The sequence below is a fragment of the Aplidium turbinatum genome, chromosome 16 (genome assembly GCF_918807975.1).
Source record: "Aplidium turbinatum chromosome 16, kaAplTurb1.1, whole genome shotgun sequence".
Classification (NCBI taxonomy): Eukaryota; Metazoa; Chordata; class Ascidiacea; order Aplousobranchia; family Polyclinidae; genus Aplidium; species Aplidium turbinatum.
In genome coordinates, this window is record NC_137487.1 from 11,720,035 (window position 1) to 11,742,302 (window position 22,268).

Below are 22,268 nucleotides of genomic sequence, written 5' to 3' on the forward strand. Positions count from 1 at the left end.
TTCATAGGCCTACACGCTATCTGCTGTCAAAAAAAAAACACGAGAGAACAGCGTAAGGCTCGAACCTTGAATAAGAACTCAAGCCAATCATCCTTCCTATGTCCATCCTGCAGCAGAAGCTTTGCCGCACACATGGGCCTCAACAGTCATCTTTGCACCTAAGCACGCCAACCACATATTAAGATTTTATTTATTGCTTTGCTGTCAAAGGAGATTTCTGTATTAGTTTTACTGTATCAAATTATATTTCGTGGAAGGTAAATTAATACATTTGAGTGACGTTTTTAACATTACAATTAAAAAAAGGAACAGAAATAGAAAAGTGAAAATGTTTTTGAAAAGTGTGTAAGAGATCAGACTTTCATTTTAGTATAAAATCAATAGTTTGTGTCACGTAATTTTCAGTTGATAGGCAAAAATGTTAAAAATTCATCAAATTACCTTCTCTTCCCCTATGCTAGGCTGAAGCACACCAGTGAGCCATGAACCAGCTTTTGATTTGTTTAGAGATCTTCTTAAAAAAAATGTTAGTCATAGCGTGAAATATCGATTGTGCGTTTTCTGGTTGTCGCTTAACATCGAGATTTCCATCCCTATCAGAACTGTGACGACTTGCACACATTAGTTCCGACTTGCCTGCTAACGATACCTTTTGTGGCACTTCGTCTTTGCAACATTGGTGGATTACTAGTCTACACAACCTGTTAAGAACAAAAACCGATGAAAAAAGTGTGCAGTATCTAATGGTGCGTGCAACTTCAGCGTGTCGTACCGAAACGGAATGTAGATTATATGGTTGAACTATGGGTTGGACAGAGACTGTGACTTGTGATCTATTTTAGTAGCCTATTTCTTTGGTCTATATATTGCATTGACTTGTATGATTGTATCAATGTTAACAGGAGTTGAACACAATAGCAGGACGATCAAACCAACATTAAATAATGTGTGTTCTATGTTTAACGGAGGTTCATTTAGCTGACTGTTTTCAATTTTTTCTTGGTATGATAAGCAAAAATGACCAGCAGACATGAAACAAAAGGCAATGCTCACGTTAAAAAGGGTAATGCTCAAAAAGAAGAACTCAAGAGACTTACTTGGTTTTAACACACTAAATCAAAGAAGTGTGATAAACAATGCATAATAGGCTACAAACTACCTTTATTGCAAAAACGGAATTTCCAGCCAAGGAATTTCGGTTGTTTAAAAAAGTAATCGGTAAAAATCCCCCATGGCAAAAGTACACTCACAATTTCACATCCTAAAAATATTTATCTTTAAAAATGTTGATTAATTTATTGCTAATTTAATACACAATAGCGCGATGCATAAAAATTGCACCCGCCTTTCAGTGCAACAGCCATTTTCGCGGTTTTATTTGATTCGAGTCATCACAATAATGCATCAGTCGGTTTGGTCTGCTTCAAAATGTGAAACTTATTCGACTCCATAAAAGATAGTAATGGATCTTCACATTATATTGTTTTGGAATAGTTTCGGAATATAGTGCCCGTTAGCTGAGTTGGTTAAGCGCCCGACTTTATACACAAAAGGAACTTTAACGTCGTGCTCTGGTGGGGCTCTAGGGTATGCAACTCTTGAACTGCGCACTTTAAGAACTGCTGTCCATTCAGTGACATCTAGAGGATGACCTAGTTCACAGACAAACAGCAATTCGACAACTTTCGGAAACTTACTGTGTCAATCTCGGTACGGTAACCGGCCCTGCGTCAATAGTTCAAACCCTCTGCAAGTATGCGCAACTTCCAGGAATCAATCAGAGGTTTCTCAGTCCGAAGACAAAGATTCAAAATCACCAAACCACGTTATCAGAAATCTTGAAAAAACTTATTGCAACAATAAAAAATTTCAAACATAAAGCTGCCTGTTCCGTTACTATACTGAGTAGTCTACAAGCATGATGTTAGTCATACAGATGTTGAGAGTACAGAGATTACATACACATAGACTACATTATTTTAACAGCAACTTGTCTGATAAGTTTTCATTTGTTGTTCCAAGGGACGTTTTTCAAGGAAAGTTTTTTAGACCTTTAGAAAGTCTAGAAATGATATGGAAACAAAAGCTTTCCATCAATAACTGAAAATTATTGCTAGCGTTTACCAGAAAGGATCATAGGGATGATCCAGTAGGCTACACAGTGGTGTCATAATGCGGCGTTGTGTGAAGCATGGCCATTGGTCAGGAAGTACATCTTCTTTGCGTCAAGTAATCGCATCTGTTATTGCGAGCCAATGGGATCATGTCCTCTCATGATTTACCCCATTAAGGGTAAACCGCTTGCTCTCTGGTGTTTGTCGCTTTGTCGAAACTATGAGCTATAGGTATTGCATTCGAGTTTGCGATGGAGTGACATCTATAAGTGCGGTGAAGTAGCCTACAGGCGGCAGGCTATATAGTTAGAAAGCCTATATGGTGTGGAAGGCCTGGTATCCATTGATGACACCAGCAGGTGGCTAGCTGAGAATATACATAAGGTCAACCTCATTTCACTTCGAACCGAAGCGGTATTTACTGCGTTGGTTTTTAAACTGAATATCTGCCGCTCATGAAAATGACGCAAAGACTACGTAAATATAACCGCCTTGAGGCGTGACGCAGTCGTGTCTTGCGGTACGCGACGCCCTTTCGGGACATGAATCAGGTTTAAGATGTATCTGGCAACACATTTCCAAACTGCGTCATAAGCGGGATAATGGTTGAGTTAAATTTGGCTTATCTATTACATATGGCCTTTCTACATTTCAATCAAAATTTAGATTCTTGTTGGGTGGGCTGGAAAATTTTCCCCCTCCAGCACTTATTCTGTTTTCGTAGCCAAGTTAAACCCGGTGGTTTAAAATTTTACATGATTCAAAGGCTGGAAGGCAAAGAAAACAATTTTTGTGTCCACCTTCAAGCATGTCTGTGTCTTGCTAACGACACAGTTGCCTGCACTCCACAGGTGTGAAACTAACGTCCATCCGATTGTCGAGCATGTCTCTAAACGTTAATTTGTCTCTCAACAGGCAATTATTTACCTGTGGCTCGTCTTTTTTTCTGTGTGTGATCTAATTGTTGTTACATGCTTGTATTTTACACCTGACATGATCTGTTTCCGCCGTGTTATTTACTCGTAATCATTCTTGTATCACTTGTTCAGTTTGTGCTTTTCAGTTCAGAGCGTCGTTACAGTTATAGTGCATAGTCACATTTATCTTATACTGTAGCCTACTTCTCATTATATGTATATTGCAGATTTAAAGTAATTCCTGATGAGAACACCAGAACGCGTCGAAAGCGTTTGACTTTACTTTAATTATGCTACATTTTTTTGTGTAATAAAGTATATTAAACCAGTTGAAGTTGTTTTGTCTGTCTATGGTTTAACAAAGCGAACTCTCTACTAAAGCTTTTTTATCATGTTTCTCAATGCAAGACTAAGCTCCCAATCATTTATGCTGTGAGTTTGTTGGAAAAATATCTATCTAACAACACTCAGGATGCGATCACAGGTTGTTTAAAATTACCGAAAACAAATCAAGGGTCAGTCCTTTACCGGGTAAACGCTTTTATATGGCTCCGCATAGCGAAAAAATTCACATTTTATACTGAACTTGGAAGGCTGAAACCATTTCGCACTTTGTTTGATTTTTCAAGTTGAATGAAATCTATAGCTTATAAGATTGCTATTTTTTTATCCATAAAAGTATCCGATTTTGTACAGAAGAAATGTGAAAAAGGCCAAAAGCCTCTTGTACAAGTGTTAGCCTACCACCAGTGAAAGCAAACAAATCTTTGCAGCACATTTGCGATGGTATCGCAATGTGAGACTACTTTGTCATATACTTCCTTTCTGTCGTAACCAAACAAACAAGATCAGCATTACTTTTAGTGTACAGTAGCATTCGGTGTAGAATCGAACCAAGTCCACCAGAAGATAATAAATTTTCCGCCATTAAGCTGGTGAACCATTATTGTTTTATAATAAGCATTATAATTTAGTGGGCAAATTCTTTCTTTGTTGCTGTTTTTGCATTTATAAAGGTTTTTAGCACCTGTGTTTTTTTTTTGTTCTGTTTTATACAGTACCGTATTACAATTGCGATGTGGTCACAATCATCACCACCAACAAAGAACACAATAGATAACATTTCAAAATATTTTATACTAGACATGATCAGCAATCGAACCACTGATAAAGATGAAAATCAAAAACGAAGGTTTTGATTTAGACTGGGCAGTTTTTCAGATCGAAAAGTTAAGTTTTTTAAATTTATTTATTTGTATCAGACAAGAATGCCCATATTCAATTGCATATTCAATCGAATGCCCATGCCCATATTGTGAGATTAAAAATACACTAAGCTTTTTTTTGCACGGATAGTTTCAACTTATTGTTACGCAATCGTCTACGTAGCATGAATTTTTGTTTAATTGAACCTTCGAAGAAATTCTGTTTTTATCAAACTGATTGCCTAGAGGTAAATGCTCCAGCAACGGCTGGTCACGACTCAGAAAAATCCCAAACGCATTTTTTCTTTGTTTCTTGCAGTTGTTTTGCTTTGAAAGAAGATAATAAACTTCATTCAGCAACTTTCCTAGAGGAGATCGTGTGATAGTGAAAATTTTATGTCTGTAACTTCTAGCTTGGCTATGATTGTCACTGTAGCTTTTACTGATTTCAAAAAATATGTCAGGTTGAAAAGCCAGCTGGGTCGTTCAAGGTAGACATATTGTTCTTGTTTTCTTTCGGTAGAAAGTGTTAAGTTGTAACAATACCCCCGATAAATATTGAAATGATGCGATTAATAGTACCGAAGGATCTACAATCTATAAATACTCCTGTCTTAACATAAACGAATGCTTGGCCTACATGCTTTTTTAGCGTAAAGAGCCAAAACTCATGTGACCTTGAAGACATAATCTCATGCGATATCTTTTGTTTTTGAAGATAAAACATAAATAGTGATATGCAATATGCATTCAAAAAAAGATATTTCAAATTTACAACTTTGAGATTTTAGGCCAATGCTTCACCAATATCGCTGCGCGAGCCAGGTAAATTGAACATCCGTGAAATCTGTGAATAGCTGTAAGAGAGACAAACACTACAAAAGCATGTATTATATTTAAAAAATCCTACAGTGGTAAATCAGTGGTTTATTTGTGCTGTCGCCTGTCTGTTGAAAAATAAAATGTGATTAGTTGCAAAGAGTAAGTTTAAAATAGTAGGCTAGCCTACGACACAAATCCAGAGAAGTTTGCAAGTTTAGCTTCAATCAAAATTTTTAAAAATAGTTGCAAAAATTGTATTTTTTAATTTTGCTTTTCTTCATTTGTGTTTCTGAAATTAAAAGAAGGACCAGTCAAAACTGGAGATTGTTTAATATGTTGATGAACAGAGCAAATATTCAAGTCAAAGCTAACGTGCATGAGCAGTTGTTTAGGTTGCAAGATTCGACTACGGCAATACGAAACCTACTCAACAGCCTTGTCAAAAACCTGATTTAATACATTTTTTAAAAAGAATCCATTTATTTTTTAAAAGCAGTAAATTTTAATTTTCATCATAACATTGTTGCCATTTAAACGCTGCAATTACAGCAACAAAATTAAGTTGCAACTTAGTATTTATGTCACTGCACGACCAGCAAGAATTAATGACCAGATGCGCCCGAACCAGCAATTATATTTTATTTGACGGTCTGGGTGAGGTTTTGATTTCGAGAAAAACCTTCATGAAAGCAGAAAAATTATATGCCAACTTACGCCACTTACATTTTTGTGACTACTTTAATATTTTTGGCGCTGGAACTTTCACACATTACGTGGAATCAGCGTCTTCTAAAAAAATCAGGTTCTGAGTAAATTACCTTTCAAGTCTTCAACAACATTTTTGTGTCGGAAATTATTTTATTTAATAACTTATTGCAGTTTTTTTTTTTTGCTGTGTGGCCAATTCGTCACTCAACTAATGCACATTATTGTTCAAAAGGCGCATTTCATCAGGCGCATTTTATCATTGTTTGCTGTTGTCAATAGTTTGAAATGTTTTGTGCAAAGTTTGCATTATCAATTTCTGGGAAGAAAAAAAATGTTTTTCAACAGTTCTGCAAGCTGATGACTTCTTGGTCATATCCGCCCTTTTGTCTGGCTGTGGTTGAAGACTTGAATTAAATAGCAAGGAACCAAAAGAAGCAAATTCTTTGCTTTACCATTAAGCATGCCGGTATCTTTTGAAGACCAAGTCCAGTATCCTCAATGGGCGTCAAAGTTCTTAATATCGGTCTGTCAAATAGCTATGTGGTTTTTCACAACGCAGCTAATAGAGCACTGACGTATGGTTGCCGCAGATCACGTTGTCACATCCAGGCGCAGCAGCCAATGGATTGTGTGTTTACCGAGCGTTGTGAGGTCCACATATCTGTCCTGGGGTCGATATACAGGACTAGCCTTATAACGTTTGTACATGCATGATTGTATGCATGAGTGTAGTATTGATGTAATCAATGATACAGTAAGTTACTCGGTGCAGTTAGCGTAGTTAAAGGTTTGTGTCAAATGGAATAATATAGCTTGTACCACTTAACACAAGGGTGATGTTTACGCCAAAGTTTAAAGCAAGATGTTGTCAAAAAGGAGGGTCAGTATTAACCCTCAGCTTCATTTGAGGAAGGACATTTCGACCTTCTGCTTGAAAGCCAAGAGTCTGTCATTTATCAATTCTATTGCTAGCTTGCCACTGCCCCATTACACAGAAACGTTTACCAGCAAGCATCCTGCTGTTGTATCGTCAACCAAACAAAGTAGAACTTATCACGATAAATTGACCTACCAACGGCATATCAATCACGATTAGCATGATAAATGTGGTGTGATAATCTAGTGTCAGCTTGTCGTGACAGAGTAACGGTAACGTTATGAGGCTAAATCGGAAACGCAATAGCCTACTAGTCATTTCATTATAAAAAATCAACTACAGTCCGTTTATTTAAAGTAACTTAATCATTATATTTGCATAATTTTCACAAGGAAATTTTATGACGAAACGTTGTACTGTATTGTATATTGCGAGCTATGTAACTATAACTACAACGTTCACATTTGACATGTAAGGATTAAAATTCCAAAGCTGTGATGTTGGTAAACATACAAAAATCTTCATTAGCTTTTGACAACAGAAACCATGTTATCGTAAAAATCCTGAGTCATTTTATGGTGACAAATCATCATCGATGTTCGAAGGATGCTGAAATAATAAAGCGGAAGAGATACTTAATGAGAGGAAGAAAGTTTCTAGGAATTATTTCAAATTTGGAATTTTGATTTTAAAAATACTACGCAAGAATCGAAAATGTCAATAATGTGTTGTTTGTCAAAAAATAAGTTTTTTTATATCCTTTGGAATGTTTTTTTGGGAAGGAAGCACGAAGATGTTAACTGTTACAAAAATAAACAACTGTTTATAGATTTTCGATACTGCGTTCAAACTTTATGTATGGTAAGGCATGCAGCCTATGCCACAAAAAGTTAAGCAAAAAAAGTAGTTTTCTTTACGAAAATGAACTTCACAAAAACAATGAAAAAATTATGCCAATGAGTTGGATTAACAAACCGGGTTAAGCTAATGTTTGATTGATCTGAAATTTTTGACTTTGTTGATTTTTTTCAAAAAAAAAACTTCATTGCGCTTTTTGTTGAACTGTCAGATTTTTGCTGAGTGCCTTTAGATAGTGAGCATTTCGTAGCGCACAAGAATAAGCCAAATCATTAGTTAACTTTTGTTTTCCAATCTTGAAAGTTTTGTATGTGATGCTGCATTTATCACAAGGACTACGGTACAACCCAGGGCAAGTTATACATTTAGAAATTAGCGTCGGCTATCACTTATAAACTTTCAAATTAAAGGAAGCCATGAGCAAGCTATTCGCCTAGCTTTTCCAAGTTAAGTGACACCCAGCAAGTTCAATATGCTGATTTTTACGCATATAAAGTGTTCTCTGGTCAAAACTTTATTCGTTGTAAAGAATAAAATAGTGTACAATATAAATTTGGCGGAACGTGATCGCGCCAATAACTATCCAAAAAATTAATTAAACAATGCAGGAAAAATACCTTTTTTTGCTTGTCGTACACGGGTGACTGATGGCAATCTTGCAATGCTAAACCAAATATAGACAATTGCGCCGCGGAAAGTGCCAATTACACAATTCATTTGTAATAAAAATTTGGACACAGCTTTTTAACAAAAAAATCAACAAGCAGTTTTTACTACTTTTATTATTACCTTATTACAGGGGTTCTTAAACTTTTTTGATCGCGGACCCCTTAAAAAAAAATTTGGTTTGCGTGGGCCCCCTTTGTGGCCTAGTCCGAGAAACTTTTCTGATCAGCATGAATTGGACATAACGCAATAAAATTAAAATGAATTGGTAACAAAATTTATGTTTTATTAAATTTAAGAAATAGCGAATGCAGATTGTTTTTTAATATCTTCGATTTAATTTCATCAATGTGAAGGATGCTGCTGTTTGTCTTCAACAAGAACATTGTGGCTTCGTCTTTGATAGGCAACATGCATGTCATCCTTTGCATCCAACCGGTTTCGGCTTTTTGTTTTGATAGTTACCAAGGAAGAAAATCCTGACTAACATAAATATGTGGTTGCAAAAGGGATTAAAGCAGCCATGGCTCTCTACCAAAAGAGCATATGCTTGCGTCAACGAACTCCAAAAATCGCCAATACTTTTCAAATTGAAGGACATTCTTAATGATTCCATTGCCCTTAGTTCAATGAACTCATCTTTTGCAAGGTCCTCATCACTGATAGATTCCAGTTCAACGAGGAAAGGGTAACGTATCAATGCTGTGTTTTTAATATCCTCTGCGGCTAAGCAGTAACCTCTGAAAGAGTTTTGCAATGCTTCCAAATGTCTGCACATGTCTGTGTGCAGGGAAGATGGTAGAGCATTACAAACTGCAGTTCCATTTTGAAGCATAAATTCTTCCAAACGTTGAGAAAATAGAATAGTTGTTAGTCTCCAATCTCCTCTTCTACAGAGATAACTTGTCCTGAAAAGATTTACAGGTAAGTTTTTCAGAAGCGTCCATAGTTGTAACGGCAGGGCCTTGAACAGAACGATTTATCTTATTCATATGAGCAAAAGCATCCGCCAAGTAAGCTAACCCATGAATAAACTCTTCACTGTTAAACTGCTTTGAGAGTTCAATATTTTTGTCTCTTAGAAAAAAAGAAACTTCCATTCGAAGTTTAAATAAGCGATTCAAAATTGTCCCAATGACAGCCAGCAAACTTCTGTATGATAGAGGAGAACTATTCCTGTTCCGCTCCCATTTCTTGACATAACCTCTTGAATATTCGATGGTTCAAAGCACAAGCTCTGATAAAATTAACGATTTTCACACTACCAGACCAAATTTATTTCAAATTTGTTGGGAGAGTTTTAGATGTTAATGCATGGCGATGTAAAAAGCAATGGGTAACGATGACCTGAGGAAAATCATCAGCGTTGTTTGAACTTAATCTCTTTTCTTTTAAAAAATTTATTCTATTTTTGAAATTATACACGAAGATTTCGATTGGGCCTTCATGGACCCCCTAAAACTAGTCCGCGGACCCCTTGGGGGTCCATGGACCCCAGTTTAAGAACCCCTGCCTTATTAGAAACGTGTTCATGAAGTCATAAATGAGATTTTTTATATGGACTACAACTTTTTCACTGCAGTATGTTTGCGCATAATTCCGATTATTACATTAGTTTTTTGATTGAGTTTTGGGTAGCCTACAATCAGTGGCGTAGCTAAAGAAGGTATCTGAGCTCAGCGCAGTATCAGGGATTGTTCTAAGATTAAAAATAGGATATTTTATGGCTCACATGGACTGTCATCAGGAGGCAAAAAAGTGTCTATATAGACGGGCGCTGGAAACTTTTGCTATGCCACTGGCGACAATGTAGCGTAAGTTATGAGTTAATTTAAATTTCTAATGGTGCCGATTTCAATATTATTGTTGTTTCTGCATTATCAAAAGTAAAACATTTTAATACACAACAATCACAAACTTATTTTATCATCGACAAATGATGAAGCCTTCAACTCATCAAACAAAATGAAACATTAACCTTTTCTTAAAAGCTGCCGAAAAAGATGTATGCCTACATACTGTGGGTCTGCAAATGCATTAGGCACAGCAAGATGTTTTGTACCAAATTGTCATCGATCATTATTTATAATGTCGATCGTGATGTGAGTATATCGCCCGGCATCATGCGCAGCAAATGTGAGTCTCACTAAATAGGCTAAACTTTTCTGTCTCCAGACAAATTGCTATGCGGATACATTCTACCAAGCCAGAGCACGATAATAAAACTAGCAAAGCGTTTGAAAAGTACGCACTTAGTTTCATGCATGCTTTGCTATGTTCTCACTTCGCTTCATTTTCTAGACACAGTTAAAGCTTATGCGTGATTAGAAATTGTTGCACGTGTAAATTATTATCAGAACAATGAAAGGAAGCGTGTCCTCTTGGATTAAAACAATTTTGCTGCTTTTGACTGGCTTGATTAATGGTGAGTACATAGGCTAAGCATGAAAATATACTTATCAAATCATTACAGTGAAAGCTTAGTAGTGACTGTTGCAGTGTTTCACAAAAATTAAGATGTTTGATAGTGCTTTAATAGATAATATTAGGAACTTATTTGTTGTAATTAAAAATATAAACTGCATCCTATCAGTTCAAAACAAATTGCGTTTCGTGTTAGAATGGTTTACTCAAAGCAACACAAGTTATTTGTAAATCTTACTGCTACATCAGAAACAGTGTTGTTAAAACGTTTGACGAAGTTCTCGACAAACTTTTCTTGTCTCCTTTTCTACTTGAAAAGCTAAATTATCACACAATAGTTGGTTTCCAATCATCCAATTGTTACGCTCAGTAGCCTTAACAGAAGGGGTCCAGGTGATATTTTTGGACCTGGACTGGGGATGATTCTAGGGGCCCATAACTTTTCCAAGGGGTATACTCACGAAAGTTCGGCAAGCACACGCATTTCGCTAGCCATGTCAACATAGCTTTTTCCAAATATTTAATGTACATATTTTGGTAACCACCTGAGGAAAAAGGATCTGTACACAACTCACTATCCATACATGCCTTGTACGTGCCACGTAGCCTTAACTATGCAAGAACTATAGCACATGCTTACTGCTTTACATCATGAAAATGGTTTAATGAGTAATGAAAACTAAAAAGAGAGTTAAAGTGTTCTCATCCAAGTGGGTAAGCATTTAAAAGGATCAATTAGCCAGACCTTTGTTGTAGCGTGGTATTTTGACGTAAAATATAGCCTACATTATTGTTTTTCATAATTTTGTGATAAATGGAAAAATAATCAAGCTATCAACTTTGTACTAAGGCAAAAAGGACTTGTGACAGTTGTGTGATTATTTTTGTTTTATCACCTGACACTACCAGTACCGTATCGAAATACTTGCTAAAGGAGCTAAAAAAGCTCTTTTCTTGACGCAATCCGTTGTCCTTTGCATGCCTCGGGCAACTAATCATTCACTACGAGTATTGAGGAAACAGAACATCGGCAAATTTTTGGAAAATCCCAAATAGAAAGCCACGTAACTAAATGACAATAATTATCTACTTTCCTGAAAAAACGACCAACATAGAATCGATTCCGCAACATTGGCCTTTGAAGTCGAGGCTGATTTTGTGATAATTCAGCAAAACGAATTTGCAGAGACGTCGGTTTTTACCGTGCGCTTAATCAAAGTCTTTACTTTCCAAAAATAAGCCTAGATAAGACAAGAATCAAATTACTCAGTGCTTTGAAGTTTGACATTTCAAGTAAGCTACTGTTGAACGATTTAATATTCAATTAATTACCTGATAAGCTAGTCAACGCTCGTATGCATTTTTATAGCGAACCCAATACCAAAGCGCTTGTTGCAAAAATGATTCTTCTTATTCCACTACTCCAACCTCTTCCAAAGAATATTTGGTAAAAATCATACGATGTTTGTGAAAAAAAATAGGCTCATAAGGCAAAGAGTCGACCCTGGAATTGGACGCGAGTCCTTGGCGTAAAAAGCAAATGCACCAACCTTTGCAGCACCTCACCTGTCTACTGTAGGATAAAAGAAAATTAAAAAGTTGCTGTTTTTATTCGAATACAAGTTAGTCTAAGAACTGGCTTTCACTATGCAAACAATTTTGTTTAGGTACATGGGGTTATGAAGCAGAATCTGCTAGTAATTACGACGTGGGATGCTACTCTGAACGATCAAGGGTTGTAAGGCTTTATGGACTAGCCTTTGCCTATAATAATTTTCTCATTCCAAGATGTTTAGAAGGAGGTTTATTCAAAGTAAGTATTAAAACAAGTAAGAAAAGTTAATTTAGTGCAGGGGCGTGCAACTGTTTATCTCAATGGGCCACAACGTACAATTATAATGAACTGAGGGCCAGTCTATCGAATAACACATGAATTTATATGAAAAATTTATTTAATGGAAACGTACACACAATCGTTACACATTGAGTGAGTGATTAATGAGATGTCTGATATCTTCTCTGTCCAGAGATCTTGCCAATGTCAGCTTTGACGGAGGAAGTGGCAACTCGAAGTTGACTTGACAAGTGCTCATCTGTAAGCTGATTCCTGCATTTTGTCTTGAACAGCTTCATTTTTGAAAAGAACTGCTCTCATAATGCAATGCTATCATGCTATAATAATTAGCAGAGTGTTTTGCACAGTAGTGTCGCTTGATATTGTACTCTTTCATTAGGCTACTGCTATAGTGTTTTGACAAATCAGGCAAACAACATCTAGATTGTGTTGAACAACGAAGTAATTTATACAGCATTGTTGAACTTCCGCCTTTCATAATCAACCTTCCTTTTCTTACTTGTAGACATTTTTACTATGCTAAGCTTTTTGTAAAATAAATATTAATATATTCACCACACTGCACCCATAAAGTAAGATTTATGTTAGGGAACGTTCAAATATTACGTAACGCTTTTTTTTTCCGAATTTTTGACCCCCCCTCCCCCATGTAACGCCAACGTAACGCTTTTTTCAATCCCCCCTCCCCCATGTAACGCTTTTTCACTACGAATTCAGCACAAAAAACTACCATTCCGTACTCGAAAGCGTTACGTAACGTTTTGCTTGAACCCCCTCCCCCCCGATGTGACGCTAACGTAACGCTTTGCATAAACCCCCCCCTCCCCCTCGAAGGCGTTACGTAATATTTGAACGTTCCCTTGCTGAATCATTGCCAGAAGAACAAGGCGGTTTTCTACAACGCTTACTAATGACGCAACAATAATGCTAATGATGTAATAATGCTAAAAGTCAATAATGCTAATGATGATGTTACAAATAACAACATCTTCCGATCTAACAGTGAAAAGCATTTAAAAATAATGGGCTACTTGATGAAGAATGTGCGGGCCACGTAAATGGGTACCGCGGGCCGTTCTCTGGCCCGCGGGCCGTATGTTGCACACCTCTGATTTAGTGTTTATATAACAAAAATACAAATTAACACTGATGCTTTTTATAAAAGTAGCTAGCCTACTTTAAAAGTGCAGCAGATAAACGTAGCCTAAATAGACAAAAAGAAAACAAATCGCCAAAACGAAGCAAGTACGAAAATAAACAAAATTATTCTTCACTACGGAATTTTGCTTGGAAACGAAAAGAGCCCCTCTTACTTGCTTAGGCTATACCCGCTTTGTATAGGCTATATGGTCATCAACCAGGGTCCCACTGTATATTTATTTGTTTCAGAACTACCATTGTGACAATTATAAGTGCTTTTGCACTTACGCGGATACTGGAAGACCGACCGGACAAATATTTCTGTTTGCGTTATATCCTTTTTTAACGGAAAGCTACTTGGATTTTGTTTGCAACAAAACAACAGAAAATGTTGTCAGTGGGTGCCAAGCTCCTCAACTGGAATATCCATGCAACGTGAAAGCTGTCAAGTACGTTTATTTAACGCTTGACTTACGTTTATTTAACAAAAAAATTATTCAAGCTGAGAGTTTTTTTATCTTTGTTAAAGGTTTGCAATAACAACACTACAATGTCTGAAAAGGAAAATCGTTTTATTGATAATAAAATTAACACTGTGTTGTTGATCTTCTAGTTCAGCAACCAATAAAATCGACTGCTCATCAAACATTTGATGGAACACATTAGACATTTCAGCCAGTAGCAGATCCAGGTGAGGGCACGTGATCAAGTGCCCTCCTAAAATTCTAAAAAAAAAACATGTAAATTTTCTACAATTTTGCAAAAATTTGCGTTCATTAACGTAACGTGGGCATTGGGGTAGCTATGGTTTCAGCAATGGAAAATTTCCAACAAATACATTTTTTAATGCTTCTGTGGTGAAAGAAAAAAATATTCAAAATGTAAGTTTAATTTTATATCAAACTTACCACTCCAACTTCTAAAAAAATTCAGTTTTAATCTGATGAAATTGGTCAAATACAAGATGTGAGTCTTGATAGAAAAAGCTTTATTGTTGGGTCTGAAAATACACGAAAGCGATGAAAACAAAGTTAAATTTGTCAAAACGTTCTGTGGGTAAGCCCCACACCCTTTGCTAAGCTGTTTCCCTTTTGAACCTAAACTTTAATTGTTTATTTGACCTTGAAATTTTTGATTATTTGATATACTTTATCGGGTGCCCCTCAAAATTTCTTGACAGATCCACCTTTGATTAAAACATGATAAGCTATTTGCTGAAAAGGGATGATTCTTAAATTTTCGAAAACTTTATACTTGAATTTCATGACTTTTACTAATTAAGTATTGAACCCTTTTTTGTCTTATTTTACATTTATTTGCAGATATTCATTCAATCAAAATACTCAAACTTGTGAGGCCGTTCCTTTTGGGTGTAGAGGATTTAAATCACTTTCAGATTGTCAGAATCAATGCAGTAAGTACGAACGAACAGTAGCAGCTAACCAGATCGAGTTTCATTCATAAAGGCATTTCAGTTTAGTACTATTAAAAAGATACCCTGCTTGATCGACATTTCCAAAAGTCTTCTCAAAAAAAAGCTTTAACTTTTTGTAAGTGTTTGACAGAAAACGATTGGAGAAGGTAACCGGTCGATCAAGTACCACTTTGGTACTCGACATTCGAGTTTAAAGGCAGCTCAACAAATTCACGTTTGACATTAAAAATAAAGTAATTGCAAGATTAAGCAAAGATGCTTTAAATCTTTCTCCAGTAAAGAACTGCGCACTTTAAGATGGCTCTTTCACGGGCATCTGTAGGTGACGAATTAGGCTACTATATGATATTATCTGATTTAGCCTCTGTGCTACTTACAGCCATGTGAAATGTGGGTTTCTAGAGGCATGGAATGCAAACTTTCCTGCAGAGAGAAAAATACAAAAAGTAAAAATTCCTTCGGATTTTTTTTACTTTAGCCCAACTACCTTTCTTAAACATTTCAAAAGTAGTTTTTAGGCCTATCTGGGTGTACGTATAAACTATCCTAAAACTAAAACAAAAGAACAAAAGCACTCCAGAACAATATTACTCAAGTCTATCTTTAAGCCGACGTAGGTTATTGTTTATAAATTTAGCCTGCTTGCTGTAGCACTTAAAACCTTTAAGGTCTTAATAAGATTCCTAAGTTTGAAACAGAAGGCAACTAGAACAGAACCTAGTATTGCTGTCGTACAAGTCATCACCCAAATTTCAGTACTGTACCGTACTTTGTGGATATTTTCCCAGCATGTTTTTTTAGTCATATCCAGGCTTACGCCAAGTTGTTGAAGATTTAGATCAGAGGTGACGAACCTGCGACCCGCGGGCCGCATGCGGCCTGTTAACGAATTTTGTGCGGCCCGCACAACGTGGCCGCACAAAATTCTTTGTGGAATGTTCAAGTCTTTTGGAAAGTTTTAATGTTAGATTTTAGATTTCAAGATATCAAAAGCAAATAACTGGAGCTTGATTTCTTTTCTATCCCCTTCAATGTTACACCTGCTTCTGCACCCTATGAGCTCCAACTTGAACTCATAAAACTAAGAATGGTGGCACGCTAAAAGCAATGTATGTGAACAAGCCGTTGCTTGAATTTTATCGTGTATGTTTATCAAAGGAAGATTTTCCAAACTTGAGAGCTCACACTCTCAAATGATCATCTGTTTTCGGCAGCACGTACCTATGCGAACAGTTCTTTTCTAAAATGCACTTTACAACAAGTCGTTACAGGTCGAGACTGACAGATGAAAATCTTAGTATGCGGTTGAGAGTTGCCACATCGTCTGTTCGACCTAATATTGAACGATTAGTTAAGCAAAAAACTTTCCAAAAATCCCACTGAGCAAAAAAATCAAAGCTTCAATGTTATTTTTTAATATTTTATGCTTCAATGCTGCATTAGATAGCTTCAGCTGTATGATTCGCATGGGCTTTTGTTTGTTGTTTGAAAAAGAAATTTCATTAACTGATTTGTTGTTTCGGAAAAAATAAGAAATCATACTCATATGAAAGCAAACGCTTCGAAAATTAAACTGTCGTCATTATCAGTGCCAATATGTTGCTCTATCCTTTTTGCTCAAGTTGATTTTTTTTCCTGTTGTATGCTTCGATTCTGCGTAAGATAATTTCAACTGTGTGGGTTTTATTACTTTCATCTGCCGTTTAATACTTTTCATGAATAATACCTTGAGTTGCTTTTAAAACATTTCATAGTAGGTTACGATTAAACAGTTGTGTGGTCTGATAATTCATGTGTAATTGACAAAGTGGCCCGTGACCGCAAAAAGGTTCGTCACCCCTGATTTAGATTAAGTGTCTTGTTCACAGGCACATGTTCTTGAGCGGTTTCGAACCGGCAACCTTTCGATTGCCAATCCAGAGCTCTCACCTCTGGGCTATGCAGCCGTCGTCAATGTCATCTAACATGAAGCTCGATGTGTTGAAAAGAGGCTGATTTTTATTCATTCATTCATTTTATGTTTGTTAATATTAGAAAAAGACTAAGCAAAAAAGATTTTACTTTTTACCAGCTTCTATGATATTATTTTTAATTTTTAGCCCCTCGAGTATACGACGCTTGTTCTTTTCCTGAAGATGTAGGAAAATATTGTAGCGATGACGATGACATCGACGACTTGCCGATAATTCGTTTCCGACACAACGATGAAGGAGAATGCGTTCCATTTAGTTACCTTGGATGCGGTGGAAATTCAAACAACTACGTCACCGATTGGGAATGTCAAAAAGCTTGCGGTAAAGTTTTACCTGTTTGAAAGCGTATTGATAGAAACTTTCCTTGTCGAATAGGCGTGTGATATATTTATAAAAAGAATAACTATGGAGAAACGCTGTTAACGCTGTTTGAAGAATCTACATATTTTTTCAGCTAAATAAGCTTATAAGAAATAATAGTTCTAAGCTACACCTCTCAATGACCTTGATTTGCTTTTTGCGGTTAAATATTTGCGAAACATTAGACCGATCAAGCATAAGTAGCCTAGCTTAGGCATATGAGTGTGCATAGTCATATCACGACATTAGAATGTTGCTATCAAATATCAAATTGACACTTTTAGATTGCGAATCTATCTTTTGCTGCACAACTTTTCATTATGAACAGTTCTTACTAATCTTGTAAATGTGAAGGCCATATGTAGACACTGATCTACAGTAGGCATACAGTACAGTCCTTGCAAGGTAGTTTACGAAGCCAACGCAAAGCTCTCGTTTTAATTTACAGTACTTATACAGTGCTGCTTTCTCAAAAGCAGCTGATCACAGTGCTTGCTTGTGTTGAAATAACATTTGCATAATCATAATGCAAATGTTTATAAATCTAAGGCACTTACGAAAGTGTAAGTATTCTAACGGACAGTAGCAAAAACAAGCATTTTTTTTCCGTGTCTTGTTTTAAACTTGTCGCTGAAAGACTTGTTTCTTGCAGCTGATGAAGATGAGGAATTATTTGCGGTCATAATTCGAGTGAGCAACCAAGATAGATACAATGTCACAGTTCCAAGGTGGTTGATTATCAAGCACGACTTGTACGAAAATCAAACTAATGACGTGGATCGTGACGTATTGGTAGATATCCAAGAATATAGCGGAAATATCACTGAAGTTGGTAAGGTTCTGGTGGTTTTTATATTAACAATCTACATTCATACAAAGTTGTGGTTATTTCAGCAAAGGCCTTTATGAGTCAATATGGTCGTTTTTGCCAACTTAATCCATAGGTCTACATAGCTCATGCTACATACAGCAGATAGGCTAGGCCTACTCATGGTTTTACGAGCTAGCCTAAGCACTTGTGTAGTGAGACACACACATGAACTCATCTAGACTTGCATCTATTTTCGTTGACAAAGGAATCCAGAGGTTATGCAACTTTCGGACCCGGCCCAGGATGATTTTAGGGCCCATGACTTTTCCAAGGGGCCCGGATACGCAAAGAAACCACCTCGTACTCTTTGAGTGCAGTGGGTTTTTCTTTAAAATGTCTTCCTTTGGGGCCAGAGGATCTGATTGATAGTGGACCCAAATTATCCTCTCAGCTCTGGCTACACCTGCAAATAACAATGACATCTTTAAATTTACAGATACTATGCTCATCTCTGCAAAAGATAGCCTACTAAAAGAGTAGGTGCTCTTGGTAATAAATTTTTAATAATGAAATGTTTCAGTTGAAAAACATGACGGTAGGAGACGGCTAGTGGTCGGTGGGGGTCGGCCTAGGATTCCTCCGCCACGTCAAGGAGATCAAAAAACGGCAGAGCAGTTAGTAAGAGAACAGCTCATTCCTGATATCGTCTGCAGGCAACGCGCCAAGACTGGCTACTGCAGAGGCTTCTTTCCTAGATGGTAACCAGAAAATGTTTTTGTTTGCATAAGGATAGTTATTATCTTTATTTTGGAAATTAGAAAATATCATTTTTTACCTAATAAAATCTAGAACCTTCGGCGGATCCAGATGGTGATTAAATGCTCTTCAAAACCTATATTTTTACGAGACTATTTTGTATTTTTAAAGCTAAAGAATAGACCTACGAAGCTAAAATGACGACGATGGATTTCAACCAATTTATACTGACTTTGATGATGCACATAGCCACCTCCATCATGTCAACTGATCAAACATACGACTTTGTAATTTTGTTGTTAAATCGTTGACTTTGTACACAAAAATATTGTAAGATTATAAAACGACAATTGAACTTTTCGTAACTGTAAGCACGCACAACATTTTGTTCAAAGGAGCCAAGAAAGTGCAATGATTTTCAATGCAAATTTACTCATACTACGTTGTATCTATGCAGGTTTTACGATCGCAGACAATCCAAATGCGTCAAGTTTGTTTTCGGAGGTTGTCGCCCAAATGGAAATAACTTTAGAAGATCTATCGACTGCACGAATTATTGCGACGCCCCGTTCACTCCATCTCCTCTTGAAGAAGTGTCTCCTCCAAAAGATGGCGCTGGAAGACCAATTTATAATTCCAGAAATCTCAACACTGGCTCGGAAATCGGAGAAGGAGTTGTTATCTATCAAGTAGGAGGTGGAAAACAGACTACACCCACCACATCTGCAACTACCACCACAGTTGACAGTGAATATCCAAATGAGTCAGAAATAGCAATGACGACAGATCCCAGTGAAAGTACCACCAGTGAGGTTGAAAAAACAACCACCGGCTAACCCCTGTAAACATTTCAAAATATTTGAACTCATGTTGTTTTTCTTTGTTGTTGTTGTGTGGGCGAGTACCAGTTCATTGTTGTTGTTATGAAATTATTTCAAGTTTGCCTTAATGAAAGAAAAGGACATAGGCCTAATAATGCAAATAACTTCTTTCAAAATGTTTTTTAGTTATCAATTCAACTGCAAGTGCATTAGAATATTTAAAATTAGGAATGTTAAAATCCCTAAATAGGTTTTTACAAATAACAGCATTTAAACATTTGCGATACAAATTTCTCACTTGTAGCAATTATTCTCCCTTGATTTGAAGCTGACCAAATTTGCGAGCGCTGATGTGGCACTCTCATTTAATAGTTGCCAGCTGCATAGCCGAGTGGTGAAAACCTTGGAACGGTAATCCAAAGGGCGCCGGTTCGACACCGCTCAAGAGCATGCGTCTGTGTCTGTGGCAGGACACTTAAAGGTATGCCAGAAGGTGGACACGAAGATTGGCTTCCTTGCCTTCCCGTCCACTTAATCTAAATCTTCAACCACCGGGTGTAAGCCTGGATACGACAAACAAAAAAATTTAATGGTTATTAATTTCCCTTATCTTTCAGAGAATAAATTTTCATCAGCCCTAACACCAACAACTGACTTCAAGGCTACCAATTAATGATTTTCTTTTTCCATCTTTTGCAAGAGACCAAAATTCAGATTTGTTTAATGATTTGCCTAGGCTTAATGCGTAACTTATCTACCGTAGTTATCATCATTATTCTTTCGGCCTTAAAATTAGAGCAATTGATCACAGACGTTGCACATTCGTTGATTGCGCTGAAATGGGTAAAATATTTTACCTTGAGTGACATATAGCTAGGCTACTTTAAATCTCGACAGTCGCTAAATGTAACCGCTATACTTTATCCTTGCACTGCAGGCAGGCCCACTCAGGAGTTGAACTATCGTCACTTGATGTTTTCTTTGTTCTTGATGTTAGATATTGGACTGTTGGGAAGTATTAGCTTAGCCTACATGTGTTTCAAGTAGCTTTCACGTTCATTTTTTTCATTAATGCATTGAGAAAATCTTGTCAGTTAGGCCTGCCACAATCTCATTAAGGTCGTAAAATTTTTTTCTGTTTTGTGAAAATTGTTTGTTATTTATGTAAACATGCGTAGGCCTACAGTATTTACAAATTTTCATGTAAACATTGGCCTACTTTTTTTTACACTCGGACCACATTATGCAGTGATACTATATGGTTAACATCACGCTGCATCGCCTTTAAATTTTTGTGGTATCCCAGTTTTCGCTGCGTGGTTAAAAATTGAAATTGCAACGGGAATGCAAGAAGGCCTACATTCCTGTTCACATTCAGGTATGGTTTCAAGTGTCGCATCAAGGGCACAGCCGCATGATTTTAAGCGGTGTCAAACCGACGGCCTTTCAAGCATCGCACAAGGGCTCTCACTAGTCGCCTATGTAGCCAGCAACGTTTCAAGACAGGTAGCCTAGGCTAGGGGTCAATAAGTCCTAACACCATTTGGAACGTAACTTCGGCGAACTTCATGCGAATCTAAGTAACGCGTCTAAGAAGCGTTTTGAAAACGCATCCCAGAAGCGATATATTTGCTATCGTGCGCGTAGCGAACGTACGCGTTGGCAAGGTAGGCCTAATTGGTGTGACAGAGGATTCGACACCCATTTTTCAATTAAAAAACACAGCAGCCTAGCAACAAAATACACGTTTTCGAAGCGATATTTGCGCTGAACTCGTCATATAAGTTGCCATGAAATGCATCACTTTCAGTTGCCAGCTCGCGAAAATGTTATAAATTCAGGTTGTCAATTTTCTTTCATTAGCACGATCAGGTGAGATATGAAGTAGGACCACGTGTAAACCTAAGACACGCTATGCTGTTTATGATTAAGTCACTGAATGATGAGCTGAAATAGCAATAACTTATGTCAATCGCGACTTGAGAAAATCTGACATGCTATAATGAACTAGCGAAAGAGTTATAGCGAAAACGTTTTTTTCTGGACGTAGCCTAGGCTATGCTAATTGATTGATTGATTTGTAGCAGTGCCGGTCTTTGGGGTGTGCAAACCGTGCGATCGCACAGGGCCCGCAATTTACTCAGAAAATACAGTAATTTTGTCATTTCCAATGGAAAAATTCAACACAGGAATTAGAAACAAGAAAACATAGAGACTCAACGGGTGTAACCTATTTCGTCCCCTAAATAGATCGAGAAAAACAACAACAGAGCCGAAGTCGCTGATCGGAGTTGCCGCAAACATTTCAAAATTTCTCTCGATCTTTTCAGGGGACAAAATGATTGAAATTTGATTTTGTTACTTCGATTTCAGGGTACGAAATAGGTTGCATCCAGATTCAACATAGAGACATAGGCTAGCTTTATTTCCAAAAAATGCCAAACAAATGATTTTATCCTTTTGATATGCCACCGGACAGCACCATTTTACAGTAATATCCATACCCAAATTTTTGTTAAACATGCT

At 36.9% G+C, this 22,268-nt stretch overlaps 1 protein-coding gene across 1 annotated transcript; it reads left to right on the top strand.

The window, feature by feature from the left end:
* The first annotated feature begins 10,466 nt into the window (after positions 1–10,466).
* On the top strand, positions 10,467–20,559 carry LOC145785607 (papilin-like). Its single transcript, XM_082597280.1, has 8 exons — positions 10,467–10,592; positions 12,259–12,404; positions 13,836–14,035; positions 14,909–15,000; positions 17,121–17,315; positions 18,007–18,186; positions 18,746–18,923; positions 19,379–20,559. Exons 1-8 carry the CDS (start codon positions 10,529–10,531, stop codon positions 19,755–19,757), a joined length of 1,434 nt encoding a protein of 477 aa, XP_082453406.1. The 5' UTR covers positions 10,467–10,528; the 3' UTR covers positions 19,758–20,559.
* Positions 20,560–22,268: the final 1,709 nt, after the last annotated feature.

Bases quoted from the DNA above. Each gene is read 5' to 3' on its own strand.
- LOC145785607 (XM_082597280.1), top strand. From the start codon at position 10,529: ATGAAAGGAAGCGTGTCCTCTTGGATTAAAACAATTTTGCTGCTTTTG. The intron at 17,316-18,006 runs GTAAAGTTTTAC...TGTTTCTTGCAG, and splicing joins GGAATGTCAAAAAGCTTGCG to CTGATGAAGATGAGGAATTA. The intron at 18,187-18,745 runs GTAAGGTTCTGG...GAAATGTTTCAG, and splicing joins CGGAAATATCACTGAAGTTG to TTGAAAAACATGACGGTAGG.